This window comes from Vipera ursinii (genome assembly GCF_947247035.1).
Source record: "Vipera ursinii genome assembly, chromosome: 3".
Classification (NCBI taxonomy): domain Eukaryota; kingdom Metazoa; phylum Chordata; class Lepidosauria; order Squamata; family Viperidae; genus Vipera; species Vipera ursinii.
The window spans coordinates 32,858,274-32,877,671 of record NC_139516.1 but is presented as its reverse complement, the minus strand read 5'-3'; the positions used below and the strand labels follow the sequence as shown (position 1 = coordinate 32,877,671).

Sequence of the window (19,398 nt, the reverse complement as noted above, 5' to 3'; positions counted from 1 at the left end):
AGTCACTCCCTGAACTGTGGGATGACTTGAATCTGGATTTCTCTGATCATAATCTAGCACTTTAATCATTATACCTTGCTGGTTGTTTTAAAATAAGAATCTAACTACATGAATGCTGCTATCAGATTTAAGATGGCAGAATAAAAAAAATAGAGCACTTCTTTTTACTGTTAAAGCCTTTACATTTATTGAAATACACTTAAGTATCCAAAGATTAGAACTATGATATTGGAAGCAATTATTTGGAATTTTTCCAATAAATATACTGAATTGTCTTGTATGTTACTTTTAGTATTACATTCGGCGTGCTTGTGTAAGTCCTTCTGTTATTATTTTTACCAGATATGTAATTGAATGCATTTTGAAAAGTGTTGAATCCAGAATCGGTATCAGTTATTAGCCACTATAGCTATAATACGTAAGGTATCATCCAAAATAAATACCCACCCACTGATCCATATAGGGATTAGAAATGTTCCATGGTGACCTGATTAGTTTTGAAAATAGGACGACAATATGGCAGAAAAAATAAGAAATGTTGGCCAAGGAATCATGTAATGAATAAAATTAAAAAGTAGAAAAGAGGCAGGCATAAAGGAAAACTTACCCTGTTTCCAAGAGAAATAGAAATGTTGGTCTGGATATGTAAAGCATGTTAATTCATAATTTTTTTGTGGAGGTTATCATATGATGTGAATCTGGCTATTGTATTTGCCAAACATGGTTTATGACTTGTATTATGCAAACTGAGTTAACTGTGGTTGATTTAAACAAACTTACCATCTTAGTATGTTTATATTAGTATGTTGTGTGTATCCAGGCATTGGTACTGTGATACTACTTTATTCATAAGATTTTGTAAAGGTTCAGAAAAACTCTGGAGGTAATACAGCAATGAAGATAAAGAAATACTGACTACATTATTGCATAACGCTAACCCAGAATTTTTAAGTAATGGCTTAGTTTATAATTATTGTCAGGTACAATTGGTAGCTTCATATAATGATGATGTACCAGCAGTTAGAGAAAGAACAATATATACTTGCACGATAAATACACAAAGACAGTCAAAAGCACTCAAAAGGGTTCAGAAATTAGATTTTCTAGATATGTGGCTATACTGCAAATTACTTTCTCAAACAAACCCCCAAACATAGTCACCCATCCATCATGTTTTTGTTATACTGTCCTTGGTACCGATGTTCAAAATCTAGTGAATGGGGCGTGCACCGAGTTGGGACATAGCCATAGTGTATAATTAGTTAGTTTTGTCAGTCAGAAATGATACTGTCACGTTCTAAGAAAGTCAAAACTTTAGAATAATGCTACCTTATTTGTCTTAGATAGTAAAGATTTTCTAAACTATTGTTATTATCAATATGTGAGAACTACAGTTTAAAACGGAATTATTGCTGTCAGAACAGTGGCTTGCTAAAACAAATCACATTATTGCTTTACATCCATACTTCTCCTGTATGCTTCTGCTGTGATGCCATTACTGCCTGGCATGTATCTGAGAGGGTTGATGTGGTTGCGATCTTTGTGGTACATGTTTTTATAGAGGTGATGGTAGGAACACAAGGGAATGGGTAAAAGTCTATTTAGTTATTTTGGCATAGTAGCATAAAGTTATGTTAGGAAAAGTTTTAATTTTAACTGAATTAAATTATGATTCAGAGAATAAAATAGATTTTTAAAAAGATTTTACTTTTTGCCTTAAAATACCTTTAGAGCAGACATGTCAAAGTCGCGACATCACGTATCAGAGATTTTTCGCCATTGCCGGCAATGGGGTAGGCGTGCTTTCGCGGTGATGTGGCTGGCCCGTGGGCCAGCAGTTTGTCACCTCTGCTTTAGAGCATTTTAAAATCACTGTCCATGAAGCTTGTATAGCCTTATTTTCTTTAAAATATAATTGCAATTGATCTCCCTTAATTTGCCCTCTAACAAAAAGAACTGGAATTCTACTTTATAGGGTATGATACAGGTAGTCCTCGACTTACAATAGTTCATTTAGTGAATGTTCAAAGTTACAACGGCACTGAAAAAAGTGACATGAACTTTTTCACACTTACGACAGTTTGGTTTTTTTTTAAAAAAAAACAACAGGCATTCAGTAGGGGAAACTTTTAATGCTGTAGTTCTCAGAATACAGTTACTTATGACCACGACTGAGCCCAAAATTTCTGTGGCTAAGTGAAACATTTAATGATGATGATGATGATGTAGTTGGAAGGGACCTTAGAGGTCAACTAGTCCAACTTCCTGCTCAGGCAGGAAACCCTATACCATTTCAGACAAATGGCTGTCCAGTCTCTTCTTAAAAACTTCCAGTGTTGGAGCATTCACAGCTTCTGGAGGCAGGTTGTTCCACTGATTAATTGTTCTAATTGTCAAAACATTTCTCCTTAGTTCTAGGTTGCTTCTCTCTTTGGTTAGTTTCCATCTGTTGCTCCTTGTCCTGCCTGTTAAGTCAGTTTGCCCCATTTTATTTATGACGCTTCAACCATCATAAATATGAGTCAATTGCCAAGTTTCTGAATTTTGATCACATGACCATGGGGATAGTATAACAATCATAAGTGTGAAAACTAGTCATAAGTCACTTTTTTCAATACTGTTGTAATTTTGAACTGTCACTAAATGAACAGTTTTAAATTGAGAACTGCCAGTATTTGGAAATTTTGGAAATGTATAATTATATTAGAAGGTTTTTGATACTATGTTATCAAGCATTTTGTACCAAATTGCTAGAAAATCTTCTTTACTTAGTAAAAATAATCAAATTGTACACAAATCAAAGCAAAAGTAATTGTGTGAATTATAGATTCCAAAGCAGTTAACAACCTAAAATGTACAAATGCAAACTCATCTGGCATCAAACTCTCAGTCAAGGTAAGGATTAGTACAATATTATATGAAGAGTTAAAAACAATCAATATCAGAAGGAAGAGGCTATTTTTCTTTAAAATATAATCGCAATTGACCTACCTTGACCAATTACTTGCCCTGGAGAACTGGAATTCTACTTTATTGTTATAGGGTATCATGTGGGTAGTCCTCAACTTACAACAGTAGATTTAGTGATTGTTCGAAGTTACAGCGGCACTGAAAAAAGTAACTTATGACGTTTTTCACATTTATGACTGTTGCAGCATACTCATGGTCATTTGATCAAAATCTAGATTCATATTTATGATGGTTACAATGTCCTGGGTCATGTGATCACCTTTTGTGACCTTTAGACAAGCAAAGTCAATGGGGAAGTCAGATTTACTTAACAACGATGTCACTAACTCAACAACTACAATGATTCACTTAACAACTGTGGCAAGAAAGGTTGTAAAATGGAGGAAAACTCACTTAACAAATGTTTCACTTAACAGCAAAAAGTTTGGGCTCAGTTGTGGTCATAATATAAAATATTCAAGGGACCGTTATAGTACAAATAGGTTATTTATTGTGCAAAAGAAAACAATCACTGTTAAATCTAAAACTGAAGCAATATCTAAAAATGTCACAGGACAATATTAAAGGCTCTCCAGAAGAGCGCCACTTGTCTTAACTTGTTTCTGGATGTTAGGTAAATTTGACTTCCAGAGAAAAAGGTGTTCAGTATCATGAGGGCTTCTTATCTCCTGATCTCAAACACCCCACCCCACCCCCACCCCCGATTTTGTGGAATCACCATACTATTTTTCTTAGAATTTTCATATCACACTTTGAGAGAAGAAATTTTGGAGATACAATAATGCAAAGTCATATAGAATAAAAATAGTACTTTAAATTGTTCCCAGAAATCTATTGGCAATCAATGCAAATATTAAAAAAATGAGCAGATGAGCCTCCATGTTGTGTATCAACTGCAGTTTCAGGCAGTCTTTAAAGCAGTCACGCAGAGCACATTGCAGTAATCCGGCCAAGTATTAATCAGACAAGTTTCTCTTGCAAGATCCTTGCAATCTTAAGTGTTGCAACATTTGAAATTGGACAGAGGTTCTCCTGGCCACAGCCATTTGCCCATCCAATAATGGCTGTGAGTGTTCCCTGGTTGGAGAGTAGTACTCAGAAATAGTGCCTTTCTTTCAAGGGACAATACTAGAGATGACAAAGAACTTCCATGAACAACCAGCAATTCCATCTTACTCAGTTTCAACTTCAACCTGTTTCTTCCCATCTAGATCCTAAAAGCCTCCAGACACCAGGACAAGACTTTGACTGCATCACTTCTATGATCCGGGTGGCAATGTACAACTGGGAATCATCAATATATTGATGTTGCTACACTCTGAACTGATGGATGACTTCTCTGAGTGGCTTCATGTAGATGTAAAAAATAGGAAGGAGAAAACCGAGTTGTATTGCACTGGATCAGTTTTTCCTTCTCTACAGCCATTGACTAGAACTGTACACTGAGGAAGGAGTGGAATCACTGGACACAGTGCCTTGCATGTGGTCTGAAAGGATACCATAGTTGATGGTATTGAAGACTACTGAATGATCTGGTAGGACCAGAAGGTTTATCTTTCCCTTATTGAGGTTCTAGCAAAGGTGATCAATCAACAAGCAGTGTGGTTTCCATCTTACTTATTTTTCTTAATCCTGACTGAAAGCGACCCATATAATCTGTATTCTCTACAGAACACCTCACTACACCCTGAACAACCTTCCCTAAAAAGAAAAAGGTTGGAGACAGGGTGATATTTGTCCCATAAGAGTTAAGTTCACTTAGGAGGAGATTTAATTGTTTTTAACACTTTTGTAGTAGTTCACACTAAATGTTCTTTAATGTTAGTGCCAGTTAGCATAGAATGTCAAATTTCTGGACATTTTGGAGCCTGGGAAAATATATTACTTTATTCTCAAAATAAAGTAATATAAGTTTACTTATTTCATATTTCAGATAACTGATAGTAATTGATAGGTTAAAATGATGTTCTACACCGATAACCTATACTATAGTTCCCTTGGTTTTTAATTGCTATGATGTGTACATTCAGTCATTGTGATTTGCAAATTATACTTTGTATGTTTAGTGCAGTGTAATAGTCAATCCAGTTATGGTTATTCAACAAATCATATTTTTAAGCAAGTATTGAAATTATTTTTTATTTGGTCAGATGACCTAATTACTTCTGAATTTATTTTGAGAATAAATAAAAAGCTCACTCCTTTATCTCAATATGATAAATTTAGAATTTTTATAGTAATATGATTTCCCCCCTCTCTTATGAGTTTTCTTCTTAATTGTATAGAAACTTTGGTAAATTTGGTGACTGGTAATGATTTTATTATGACTTGTCATTTATTCAGAGAATCAGTTTTCCTAAGGAGTTAAATTTTTATTAAGAATAATATTATATAAAGAGATAATGTACAAATAGTCCTTGACTTACAATCACAGTTGGGACTGGAGTTTGTGTCATTTAGCAATATGGTTATAAAGCATGATGTCATGTAACCACATCGTTTAGTGATGGCAATCCTGGCATTCTCCATTGCCATCATTAATAAAATTCCGCTGGTTGTTCGCTGACAACCCACCTCAATTTAAGCCATCTCAGGCTGTGTCCTTCCCAACCCCAACCTTCAGCTCCAACCCCAACCCCATTTGCTTATTCTTCCCACATCTCTGTCCTTTTGGCCACCCTGCAAGTTCTGCAGTGGCATGCAGCCCCAGAACTGCATAGCTGCAGATCTGGAGCTGCAATAAACCCCTAAGCCACAGCATTGCGCAATGCTTCAGCCACCCCTGGAAGCCTCAACCACCCCAGCTCAGCTGAGCAATGTAACATTTTTTTGTTTGTTTGTTATGAAGGGTTTTTGGGGCTGCAAAAAGCCCCTGAGCTGCAGTGTGAAGGCCTCAGCCAGCAGTATAGTGCAAAGCCGTAGCTGCCCCAGGAAGCTATAGCCACCCCTACCGCCCTATACTTTTACGGTAATTCCCTGCCACCCTGTGCTCTCTACCACCCTAGCTGACCATCACCATCTTATTGCTCCCGCTGCTATGAGATGTGCCTGGCCCTTTGCAAGCCAGCTGCTGGGCATACGAAGCCGTCTTCCCCAGGATTTGTGAGGAAGCTGCCACGCACCACTTGGGGAAAAAAGTGTTGTGTGGTCAGAAGGTGCTTTGCACAGGACCAGGTCAGGCATGCTTGGTCAGCAGTGGAAGCAAGAAGACAGTGAAAGTCAACTAGTATAGCAGGGGTGACAGAGTGCAGAGAGGTAAAAGGACATAGAGGGGGAAGGAATGGGCAGGTGGGGGAAGTTGAAACATTCCCTGAGGTCTTAAATGTGGGCAGGCTGCCAAGGGCCTGGGGTTTGATCACATAACCATGGGGGTACCGCAATAGCTTAATTTAATTGGTTGTAAGTCCATTCAGTGATGCTGTAACTTTGGTCACTGAACAAATGAATGTAAGTCAAGGACTACTTACAGCCATAATTTGTTTGATTTCAACTATCAGAACTCGATGTATATTTACAGAATGACAGCTTTTTTTTAGAGGACAATATACCTCTCCCCATAAACTGTCTCTTTTTCCATCCCTCTTTTAACAAGAGTCAACTCCTTTCTTGCCCTACTTACTACAAAATTTTCTTAATTTTCTGTCCCTCCTTTCTTATAAGAAAGTATCCAAGTAACTCTTATCTATTTTAGTAGAATGCAAGTAATGTACCAATTTATCCTAAAGCTAACCATGGCTTAGCACAAAATGTGCTAAGTTTATTTTTAGTCCAAAGCACTAGCTTAGATGCCACTAATTTACCCAGCTTTGGAAGGATGAATGTATGTCTCATTCAGGTGTTTTTTTAATGTGCAAATGTAGCTTGCACTCTTAGCATTTTTAATTTTTTTTCTCTATTGCCATTTTAGGGTAAGTTATTTTTCAAGGTCCCTTTCACTGCTTATCACTTCTTCTTTTACCTGCATGTTTGCCTAATGAAATGCTAGCGAGAACAGAGTATTTTCTTGGCTGGCATGAATGTTTGTGTATCCTTTAGCTAGAATCTGCTTAAATTAGCACTTCTATTTTTCAAGGACACATATGCTGGAATGTCTGATAATCTCATTATCTGCTTTTTCTTTGGCCTTCTGCGTCTGTATCTTTCACTGGCTATATAATCACAATATACAGTACTTGCCTTGGTTAATTGAATCACAATTTATTTATTGTTACCATTTTGACCCAGTGTTTTGGATCCACGTAAACCAACTACACAGGCTACATCAGGTTTATGGAATATGGTATCAGGACTAATACACGTACCCAAAGGGATTCTCATGTTAATATGCTTGGGTTATTTCAAACAGTTTGATAAATTGTTAATAAAGTTTTTATGGGAAGGGTACATTTCTAGATTTTCTTTATCCAAATTATGGTTATGTTGTGATTTTGACTTTTAATATGGCGTATGTTTTGACCTCTGTTTCCAAATGATCAAGACATAAAAACTATATGGGCATAGCCAGAAATTTTATTATGTAACTCTTCTGATATCTTCAGAGGGACAATTTTATTTTTAGTCAAAATTCAGTGTGTTTCCATAATTGAAAGATGCAAGACATATTTGTAAAATATGGGAAGTAAAGTATAATTTTGACACTTATTCACATGATCCATTTATACAGAGATAAGTTCAGCTTGAAAAGTACATTAATTTTTATTTTGGAATTCAGGAATATTCTTTTTTATAATAATTTTACTAAACATTACAATTAAAAAGATAAAAAACTAATACAAATTAAAAAAGAAAAGAATAAAAGGAAAAGTGCAGAAAAGAAGAAATTTTTAAAAAGGGAAAAGAAAAGATATATAAAGAAGTAACTTCCCTCTGCATCACAAGTATAAACAATTGTAGTAAGTTATCAACTCCTCTTAAAATGTAACTAATGATCTCCTCAGGGATAATCATTCTTTAGGATGACTTACTGCAATCAAAATTTTAAACCATTTAGGCTATTGCAAAGGGAATTTGGATTGTGTAAACTGTGCAATAGGAGTATACTTAAACAAAACATCTTTTCATTTCGAATTTGGCTTGGATACTTCTACAACATTGAAATTATTAATAGCATTGAGATTTTTGGGGGACATTTATTTATTAATTTTACAATATTTGTATTAAATTTAAGCATGTCTATAGGACTCCTGAATCTATAGCATTTTCTGATGGAGAAATTCTGGGACCAGTGTGGACAGTATCTGTTCTAAAGTAAACAAATAGATGTTACAGATTCAGAATTATTTTTCTCTATACTATATTTGATGTATCTCTGAAGATTCCCTGGAGAATGGAGACTGAAATGTTGCTATAGAAAGAAGCAATACAGGTAACCCCTGAGTTACGAGCGTACACTTAACGCTCATTTGAACTTACGCAATAAGCACCCCCTAGTGTTTACGAGCAGATCTCAAAATTACGAATATTGCAGCATCACGGCAGTTGTTTGCCCTTACGTATGACTGCAGAAGCTTTGCAACGTTTGACCTATTCTCTCCACTCCTTACAACTGCTTCCCCCTCCCTCCCTGCCACGCTGGACGCACTCACCTTGCAATATCTGTCTTCCCTTTGCCGTGGTTTCTTTCCCTTTGAGGGAGAGGAAAGTTAGCTTGGAAATGCTTTCCATGACAACAGTAGAAGCTCCTGGGTGCCATAATATTGTGCAAGTTCAAATACAAATTCTCTGCAAAAGACATCATGGCCCCCAAAAGCTTCCATTCTTGGTGGGGGGAAAGTGTTTGCTTTGCATGCCTATGGAGCAAAGCGTGGAATCAAAATCAGCCAGACACAGGAATCAATGCCATCCATGGCCCAGGTGTGGTGCTCACTCGCATGCGTCAGCCTTAGTTTGAGGGCAAAAATGACTCCTTCAGCTGTGCGGGGAGGCATTGCAGAGCCAGGCTCCTTGTACCTATGTCCAAGCTGGCAGCAGCAGCAGCCACCTGAGCAGCCAAGATTCCCCCCCCCTCGCCAGCCAGCTAACCACCCCGCCCGACATCCTTCTTGCTTGACTGGCTGGCTGGCACAAATCCTGACCACTCTTTTCTTGTCATCCTCCCTACTCAAGTGGCGGTAGCGGCTTGAGTTTCTTGGCTCCATTTGAGTGGAAAAAAGCACAGGCACAGCAGCAGGATTGCTCTCAATAAGGCTGATGCACGTGAACGAGCAGCGTACTCGGGCCTTTGAGAACGGTCCTCTGCTGCGTCTCCCCTTTCTTCCACTTGAACGGAGCTGAGAAACTCAAGTCACTGGCGGTTGCAGCCACCAGAGCAACCGTGATCTCCCCTCCCCAGCCAGCCACCCACCCTGCTTGATCTATTCCTTGTCTGGAGGGTGGCTGGTACAAATCCTTACTTCTCTTCTCCTTGTCATCCTCCCTACTCAAGCCGTGGTAGCACCTTGAGCTTCTCGGCTCAATCCCAAAAAAAGAAAGTGGAGACGCAGCAGGATTGCTGTCAAGAAGACCCGGGTGTGCTGCTTGTTCGCGTGTGCCGGCCTTATTGAGAGCAATCCCGCTGCTGCGCCTCCATTTTCTTCCACTCAGACAGAACCGAGAAACTCAAGGTACTGGTGGCAGCAGCCAATTTTGCGGCCATGATCCCCCCCCTTTCCAGCCATCCAGCCAATCCTCACCACTCTTCTCTGCGAGCAAGCAGTGCACCTGGGTCTTCTTGAGAACAATCCTGCTGCTGTGTCTCTGCTTTTTTTTCACTTGAATGGTACCAAGAAACTCAAGGCGTTGCCGCCGCTTGAATGGGGAAGGTGACAAAGAGAAGAGCAGTCAGGATTTGTGCCAGCTGGTCAGGCGGAATGGGTGGCTGGCTGGAGAGGGGACATCATGGCGAGTCAGGTGGCTGCCGCCGCCAGTGACTTAGGTTTTGAAGCAACCCATGGGCGCTGAAACACTTTTTATCCGAATGGAGACCTGACAGAGACTGGAAGCTCCATCTGCCTGGAATGGGCCGCTTGAGAAACTGAGCTTTTTTGAGCACCTATCAGTCGTTTGAAAATGAAGTAAATGCTTCCTTTCCAAACACTCCATAGGCGCTCAACTCTTTTTACCTGAATGGAGACCTAACAGAGACTGGAAGCTTTGTCTGCCTGCCAGTGGGGTGCTTGAGAAACGGAACATCTTGCTCCATTTCTGAATGCGCATTTGCATGTAGACGGAGCTTCCAGTCGCCCCAAGGTCTCCGTCCTAGTGAAAAGTGTTCCAGCAGTGGTGGAAAGGAGTTGGGGGGGGGAGCAGGAGATAGTATCGCAAACACAGCAAGAGTTCAGGCTCCTATTCTCTGCAAAAGAGGATGGGTGCCTGAACTCACACAATATTACGGGACCCAGGGGCTTCTATCCACTCTCCCTCAAAGGCAGAAACTGCAGCAGAGAGGAGACGGATCTTTTCAAGGTAAGTGAGTCCTGCACGGCAGGAAGGGAGGGGGAAGGCCAGGGAGGCCTTGGGGGCTTGTTCCATCCATAGGCCCTCCATGGCCTTCCCCACCCTGAGATACCTCATGTGCACTTAATGAACTGCACATTCACCCATGCATTTGATTAGTGAATGTGTGGGCAAAAGCAGGGAGTTCAAGGTACTAGATTCACACCCATGAATTCTTGAGTTACGAATGGAGTGAGCAGGCTACATTACATTTGTAACTTGAGGACTACCTGTAATGGAGGATTGTAAAAAGAAACAAATAATATTTTGAAGATAATTTAAGTAAAGTCACTGATTTAAGAATGGTTTCTTCAGATGATAAAAGAATGGTTTGGGATGCATGTAAAGTTTCTGTTAGAGGTTATTTTATACAACATAATAATGAGTTTAAAAAGTCAAAAGAAAAGCTATTTTAGATTAAATAAAGAGAAAAGAAGAACTAATAAATTCTTCAGAGAAGATACATATTTCTCAACAAATTAAGCTTTTACCACAGTAATTACAAAAGGAGCAAGACAAGGATGCCCACTTTATTTTAGAATAGAATAGAATACTTTATTTGGCCAGGTGTGATTACACACACAAGGAATTTGTCCTTGGTACAAAAACTCTCAGTGTACATGCAAAGCAATAGAATCATCATCATCATAATACCAATAAGAGATGGTAAAGAAGATAAGGACAGTAATAATACTTCAAACATATAAAATGGGTACATATACTTAGACACACTTCAGCAGAGTGATGGCACTCACTCTTTTCAGGAAATACTGAATGTTCACGAAATATTGAATAGCGATTTGAAAACGAGAGGATTATAGCAGTAAAGACTCAGTTTGATCTAGTACTTAAGGCACCAGGATAAAAACCAGGAGTCAGTTCTAGTCGTGTCTGAGGCATGAAAGTTGGATAGGTGACTTTGGGCCAGTCACTGTCAGTCTACCATGTTAGGTATGGAATGAAGTTTAAAAAGATACTTTACAATTGGAGAAATTACAGTTGTCATTGTAAGGGAGAATTTCATTGATAAAAATGAAGTTTTACCAGAATGATGTTTTTGTTTCAGAAAATATCCGTTGTGACAACTGATGCACCATTTAAACAATGGCAGAAGAAAAAAAAATGAGCTAAATATAAAGTGCTACAAAATGCAGAGGACTGGGTTTACCTGAATTGAAATTGCATTTCAGTTTGCTGTTTGGTTTGGATGAAGGAGTGACTGCTGCTGAGAAACAGAAGGCTTTTGGAGTTAAAAAAACATGATCTAAGACTTGGGTGGAATGGATATTTGCAGCATGACAAAGTCAAGGTCAATGTGGATTTTAAAAAACACAAGTGTAACATGTTGAGAATATATAGATGCAAACTCAGGTTGTACCCAAAAATATCTCAGTGGCTCTCACCACAAGAATTATAGATGAGAAATAGTAAGCAAGCATAAATGGTTAACTTACTGCAAAATATTAGAATTTTGTCAAATGGAGTGTAAAATAAAATTAAGAGAGCAACTAATGGCAAAGAGATATAATTGTCAGTTGTTTTCTTACAATTCTTACAAAGTTTTAAAAGAACTTATGTTTGAAATAGAATTGTGAACAAATAATGAACATATAATTGTTAAAATATATAAACTTTTATTGAAATTTGAAACAAGAATAAGTGAAAGACTATGAGGTCTTTGGTGCTCTCTAAGCTTACAGGTGTTTCATTACACAACTTGGTAACATCATCAGTCCTAGCACTTTTATTATCCATTGGAAATAAAGTTTCTGCAACAAAATAACCAAGGTCAGAAAGCACCAAGGACCCCATCGTTCAATCCTGAGCTACAAATATTCTCTTCTATGTTGAAAAACTATGTGATAAAGTGGACTAAAAATTTTCATTATATGATATAAATGGAACAATGGGAAAAGAGGTAGCTGAAAGGTTGAAATCCACATTATATACATCAGTGTATAAAAACTCTTTAAGATTATAATATAAGCTTTGTTCAAGAATCTGTCATGCTTAAGAAGTGACAATCAAAGAGAACAGTATAACAGGCAAATGATTTTCAGCAATAGTAATAAAGAAAGACTACTATGATAAATCCAATTGATTATTACACTTGGTTGGAAACATTTTTGTTCATGTGCGAGGTAGCTTTTTACTGGATTTTGTTGTTTGTGGATTTTGTTGTTTGTTTTATAAAATGTTTAGCCAATTTTTAAAAAATATATAAAAATATCCTTGAGAGAAACATAAAACCTACATTTCCAAGCAAGTAATCAATCAATCAATCAATCAGTCAATCTATCTATCTATAGGGACCACTACGGTGGGAAGGTAACAGTGTTCCGTGCGCCTTTGGCGTTTAGTCATGCCGGCCACATGACCACGGAGACGTCCTTGGACAAGCGCTGGCTCTTCGGCTTTGAAACGGAGATGAGCCCCTAGAGTCGGAAACGACTAGCACACATGTGCGGGGGAACCTTTACCTTTACTATCTATCTATCTATCAATCAGAGCTTGTGTGAGAACCTTCTGATGTACATAAGAAAACCATTTAGAAAATTGGGCAGCCTCATTTGAGATTAAACAGAGAAATGTTATTACTTGGATACTTAAATACAGAGAAAGAATTTCAGCATGTCTATTTGTCAAAGCACAGAAATGATCAGATAAGTGAAATTGGTATGGTGGAAAGTTCTGCAGGCAAAAATAGGAAAGGACAGTAAAGTTATAGATAATAAGTTCTTCACACATTATTGTTATTTGCAGATATATTTTAGTTACTTTTATTAGCTATAATCTAAAAAGTGACCATTGGCCAACATATTAGTTAACTGCCGGTCAGGAAGTAGAAATTATTAATTACATGATATAATGTAATATATAATATAATATACGTACAGTATTTCTAGTCATGCTGAAATCTAGATGAGTAAATTTTTAGAGGCAATGCTGTTGCAGCAGATACATGATGGATACCTTCATACTTGTTTATAGTACAACATTTCTGTACTGTTTTGCAGTACAGTAATAATTTAAAGTTATAAGCATGTAATTGTAAGCTGCTGAAGGTCACTTGGTTGAGATGGACAGCTATAAAAATTGAATGAATAATTAAATATTGAGAACAAATATTCAAGACAAAGAATATAGGGAACTGGAGATGCCTGAAAACCATGTGAAGTAAAGTCACTAGAAATTTGACTAATTTGAAAGAAATTTTAATATCTGGATTCTTTCCTCAAAAAAGGTCTGTCTTGAGCTGGTACACTAAAAAGCAGGGCCCCCTTTTGCTAAACAAAGGCTTTGGACATCAATGAATTAATAAATAATTAATATTATTTCACAAGTTAACAGTATCAAAAAATGAAGTTGGGAGAATAAGTATAAAGTGATTAGGGAGATACCTGTCGTGCAGAAAAAAATAGAACAAGAAAACCGATTATAATAAGAAAAGAGATTAAAAGTTAGATTTTGCTTCTAGGCTATAGTACAGGAGGAAAAAGATGATTAGATATTTAACGAAAGCTAATTCTATTTAGTCGCATTGGCTGATATACAGTATATCTAGTATGTCTCTGAATACAGTTCTTAGGAATATTCACAGTAGAATGTTCCTGCTTGTGGGCCTCTTATAGGCATCTCATTGGCCATCTGGGGACAGACTGTTGAACAAAAGCATTATTCAAGTAGGGTATATTGATCTTTGCAAATGAACATTTTTTTTTATAAACCTAGAATTCAGTTCAGGGAAAACCAGTTTTGTGAGTTTGCAGCAGAAACTGGCGATACACAGTGCTGATTAGTTAGGACTCTGCAAACAAATAGCCCCTTCTTGTTGCAATTTTGCAGCTTTTAAAAACCTGGGTATGTTCTTTTTAAAAAATAGTTGATGCATTAGAATTTAGCTGTGTAAGTCTTCACTAATACTTAAAGCTGAAATTTTACGTTTCTCTCAAAGTTTTCTCCAATTGTTTTGAGGTAGTTAACTTCACCTCATGATGTGGGGTTGCCAGTTTTTATTATAGATTAGCACACAGCTTGAATACCTTTGTTGTATAAATGATAGAGCTATCTATCTTTTATACTCATTCATTTGAAGCTTAATATTACAATTCTGAATGGATACAAATAGGTTACTTGCAGCTTAAAAAAAGATCACGTGCTTTGTATGCCGAAGGTCCGGAATTCAAATGCTGAAATTGCTCGTTGAAAAAGAACAAGTTGCAACAAGAAAATCATTTTTATGTCTGTGGCAGAACAGTAAATTCCACTCATTTATCTAACACCGTAAATCAAATTGTGTAGTATGTAAAACCAGCCTTGCTGTTTGGGTACATTTATTAAAAAACCCTATTTCAGCTTTTCATGTTCAGTGAAAGAATAAAAGCAGCCTTCTACCTCCAGCTATTCAATGTGTTCTACATGAGTCACAATTTTGCACTTGCCTTTTTTGAACAAATAAAATGCCAATTAAATTCTCTTATTTTGGGCATTATTGAACTTTTAAATCATCTGCATAGACATTGTAGTTCCACATTTCCAACAGATATTGATTTAAAAGAAGGAAGCTCAGAATAGTAATCATGCAAATTTTTTAGAGTAAAAATATAATTTAGGTAGTCAAAAAGATTTTAATTATTTTACTCAGTGAATTTGCAAACTGTTCTCTCATTCATTGCAAATGTGTCAGAAATAGCTGATAATCAACTGATTGTTATGGTATTTTCATTTTCTACATTGTAGGACTTCTATGTATATGTTGCTTTGCTTTTGTAACAATTGTAAACATTTGTATAAATGTATATATTTTTAATATGGCCTTTAAAAAAAGGATGTGCCCTGCATCTCATTTGTAATCAAATTATTTTATCCAATTGACTCCATTAGGTTTTTGATAGTGAAAAAAAACACGAGTGGCAGAATTTTCTTATTTCTTGAGATTAGTAAGAGTACTTGAATGGTTTACAATAGCTCTTAGTCCAAATTTGCTTTTTATCTAATGGAGCCATTACATTGGAGTCTCTAAAATAAGATGCCAGACCTCTGTATAATGCTAAATTACTTTTCTTGATCTTCAAGTGTTTCTGAGTTCATGCTGTTCTGTGAATATTGTAACCTTGCTTCAGCTTGATTTTCAAGACAGACTAGTATCAAGAGAGAGTTTTATTCCAGAAAACTGAGAAAATAACTTTCCTGCTCCAAAAAGATTCTTCCTAAATTTTATGTATCCAGCTTTCTTTAGCCTTCTCGAGACAATAGAATAATAGAATAACAAAGTTGGAAGGGATCTAGTCCAACCCCCTGCCCAAGCAGGAGACTTACACCATTTCTGATAAATGGCAGTCCAGTCTCTTCTTGAAAGCCTCCAGTGATAAAGATATTATTTCCTTTGCTAGTTGCCCATTCTCAAATTAAAACGGTGGTAACAAATCCCAAATTATGTGTGCATGGTGGAATTTGATCTCTGCAAAAGCACCACTAATTGGCTGCTATACTATCCTTGTGAAGTTCTTTGTTGCATGGCTTTTGCCACAATAGTAAAGCACTATGAATCAAGAAAGCAGAAGACAAAAGCCATGTAAAAAACTCAACCCAACCCACCCTATCTGGAGGACAAAGCACTGCAACTCTGTCAAGACAACAGGTTGATTTTAGAGGATTTGTGATGTTTTTTCAGAAGCTGTAATCACTTGCAAATAATAATAGTTTACTAATTATTAATTAATTATTATTAATACTAATATGTTTTACAAATTACTTAGAGATTATCTATGTAGATTTGCAAGCTAGGTTAAAAAACTTAAAATTACAATAAAACTAAGAAATCATTTGCAGTGTCTAGGCTCTTTTTAAGTCATCTGTGATGAAACATTTTGTCTTTGAAATAAGATAAATTTGATTTGTCACTGATTTAAATGTCCTTTCCCTTATAAATGTCCTCTGTTTTTATATTTAAAGATGTTGCTGTGATAACTCATTCTCTTATATGGTGTTTCTTGTAATAGGAAAGAAATAATAAAATTATTTTATGCTCTTGTAGGATACTGAAATAAAAATGGATGAGATCTTACTTTGAAGTGTTCACATTCTTTGGCTTCCAATTTTTGAACTGAACAAGGTCTTTCATTCTTTTCTTCAAAAAAAGGCAATGTATTGCTCCTGGAAAAGGCAAGTGCATTTTCTTTTTATGTTGCTAGGGTGGATGGAAAATAGTCTCTTTCTGTTGCTTTGATTCAGCTTTGTCTTCATATTTTCTGATTCTTTTTTTTTCAAATGAAAAGCTATCCACTTGACCAATTTCGCTGTTTGGGGGTAGCAGTCAGCGTGGTATTATCATTCCACCTTGTTTGTTGATTTATGGACTCAGCAGCTCAAGGCAGAGTACAAGTGATCCCTTTTCCCCACAATAATACTATCAGGTAGATTGGGCCAAAAGACAATTATGCTATGGATGAGCATAAGCTTAAATATATTATCTCAAATGCCAGTCCAATATCTTAACCATTATAGTAAGCTGTTTCAGCACACAGTTTCAGCAATTTGTTTTTTGGGAGCCTGCCCGTCTCACCTGTGCCAAAGTAGGAAAAAACCATGCGTGACTGTAATATTTGTATTAGGGGTGTTTACAGCTACTTAATCTTTATATGAATAATCTTAATTTTACAACCATAAAGTAAAAAAAAAACCTACACTGTAAATATAAGGCTCTGCAAACTAGAAAATTCTGCACTTAAAAGTATTTTGAAAACTCAACTTCTAGAAGATGTGAGTATACACATGAAAGCTAAGCAAATGAATCAGAGCAACAGGAAGGTTTCTGAATTTTAAAATGCAAGCCAAAATTTATCACAATCACCATCAGTGCATGGTAACTAAAGCTGAACAAACTAATAAAAATCAACATTAGTTGATGTGTATATGTTCTCTGTGCATGATCTTGTATTTTGTAGAAATTTAGCTTCTATGTACATTCAAAAATGTAAACAATTTAACTCAAGAAATTTCTAACTTAACGGATAGGAACTCTATACATTTCCTACCAGTACATAAACATAGGTAGATTCTGATAGGAGAAAGGGCAGAAGCTGACCTTTGTATGACTTTTATATTTAGCACTTTCTTTTAAGATAATCCTCTTTTGACTGAGTTTTCTTCAATGTATTGGATTTTAACATCCAGATATACATTCCAACCCATCTAGAGATACCAGTTGTAGTAGAGGAACTGGGAATTCTGTACATGCTTATTTATTTTTCTGTCTCATTTCTGTAGAAGAGCACTAGAGGTGACAATATCCTTATGGGTAACAGTGTTTTCATCGAGGAATACTAAATTATAATAATTTGAATACCTTAGCGCAGGGGTCAGCAACCTGAAACAGTGAAAGAGCCACTCGAAACCGGTTCCCTCACAAAAGGAAAAACTGGGAGCCGCAAAAAATGTGTGTGCATGCACGTACATGCGCATATGCGCAGAACAGGGTTTCACTGAAGAGTGGAACCAAGGCGAGATATACACCTACCCTGTATATTTGAATTGATTGGTTGAAATTTTTTAGTCCCACTTTTTTTTTTGGACTGCACATGGCAGAGGACTGGGAGCTGCAGGAGATGGCTGAAAGAGCCGAATGTGGCTCCGGAGCCGCGGGTTGCAGACCTGTGCCTTAGTGGCTTAGCCTTTGAAAAGGTATTTCCTTTATTTATAAACTGGAGCTGTTTGTCAGTATCTCTGACACTGTATTGTAGTTGTATTCAGCAACTTATTTATAGTGCATTCCCAATTATGTCTGTTCAGCAGTAAGCTTTTCTTCATTTAATAGGGCTTGTTGCCCAACAAATGTGGTTAGGACATAGCTGTATTTATGTTTTTTTAATAAAACCACAATTCTGTCTCCACTCCAATGCATAAAATGTTCCTTCTCTTTCTCTAGAGTCTAGATGAATCTGTCCCGTCAGTGAAAGGAGTAAATTGGATTTCTGTCATCACAAAAAACAACAATGTTGTCTTCTATATTTTAAAAAGCTAATAAATACTTTGAAAGGTTGTGTCACAGTAAACTAAGAAGTCTTTTAAGGTGTCACAGGAACTCTGTTATTTATGTTCTAGAAGCTCATCTTTCACAGATAATATTTTTATTAAGTGAACAGTAGCACTTTTGAAAGAGCCTTATATTAAAAGACTTCCCAAACTGATCTTGTGTGTTTGAATTTCTGGAATGAGCTTTGTTTTATATTTTGCAGAAGTTATATATACCCCAAAATTAATGATAATGAAAATACAGAAGAAAGAAAAACAGGTTGGTAAAGTTCACTTTTTGCAAAAATTGATGTGTGTAACATTTCTTGGTATATTGTGGTTCAGCAGTTAGTTCCATAATTTCTACTTGAATTTAAAGACATTGATTTTGTGAGATGGGGAAATGGGACTCTTACTTAACAATTTGTTGACAAAGGGGAGAATATGAACTACATTTATTACAGAATTTATACTACCCTTAACATAGACGTTTTTCTGTAGCTTGATGTAGGAAGGTAAATAAACAACAAGATTCTCTTTTTATAGACTTGCCAGCAAAATAATTTGTAAATCCATTGAGTCCATTGAAGTTTCTGTTGTCAGAGCTCTCTAGGGAAACAGTAGGCTTGTTAAGTCTAGAGGAGACTGATCAAAGAGTTACTGGTTCAACATGAGCTCTGCCATATTGTCATCACAATATGTAGCTTCTTCAGTTCCCCTGACATTTTATCTGAAATTAAAAAATAAAGTTTCCTTAACGTTGAAGTTGATTTCTGTACCTACATGTCCATGTCCATAGTAATTTTTCATTTCCTTGTTCTAGGATGCTTGGGACTGTGATTTGCCTTTTTCAAGATCACCAACTGACCTGAGCATTATCCATACTACATGAATAATACTTAGAAAACAGAGTTATTATACAAATATTAACATTAGAATATA

The 19,398-nt window shown here is 36.6% G+C and overlaps 1 protein-coding gene across 2 annotated transcripts in view; it reads left to right on the top strand.

The window, feature by feature from the left end:
* The window catches only part of CHD6 (chromodomain helicase DNA binding protein 6), a 144,588-nt gene that overhangs the window by 28,048 nt on the left and 97,142 nt on the right, over positions 1–19,398 (top strand). Inside the window, exons 2-4 of one of the 2 annotated variants that reach the window (XM_083358038.1) lie at positions 4,182–4,505; positions 16,586–16,608; positions 18,681–18,736. In XM_083358038.1, coding sequence (XP_083214164.1) covers positions 4,498–4,505; positions 16,586–16,608; positions 18,681–18,736 — 87 coding nt within the window. In that variant the 5' untranslated portion in view covers positions 4,182–4,497. Of the gene's footprint in view, positions 1–4,181; positions 4,506–16,480; positions 16,609–18,680; positions 18,737–19,398 lie in introns of both variants that reach the window. The other variant, XM_083358039.1, reaches the window with a different exon arrangement.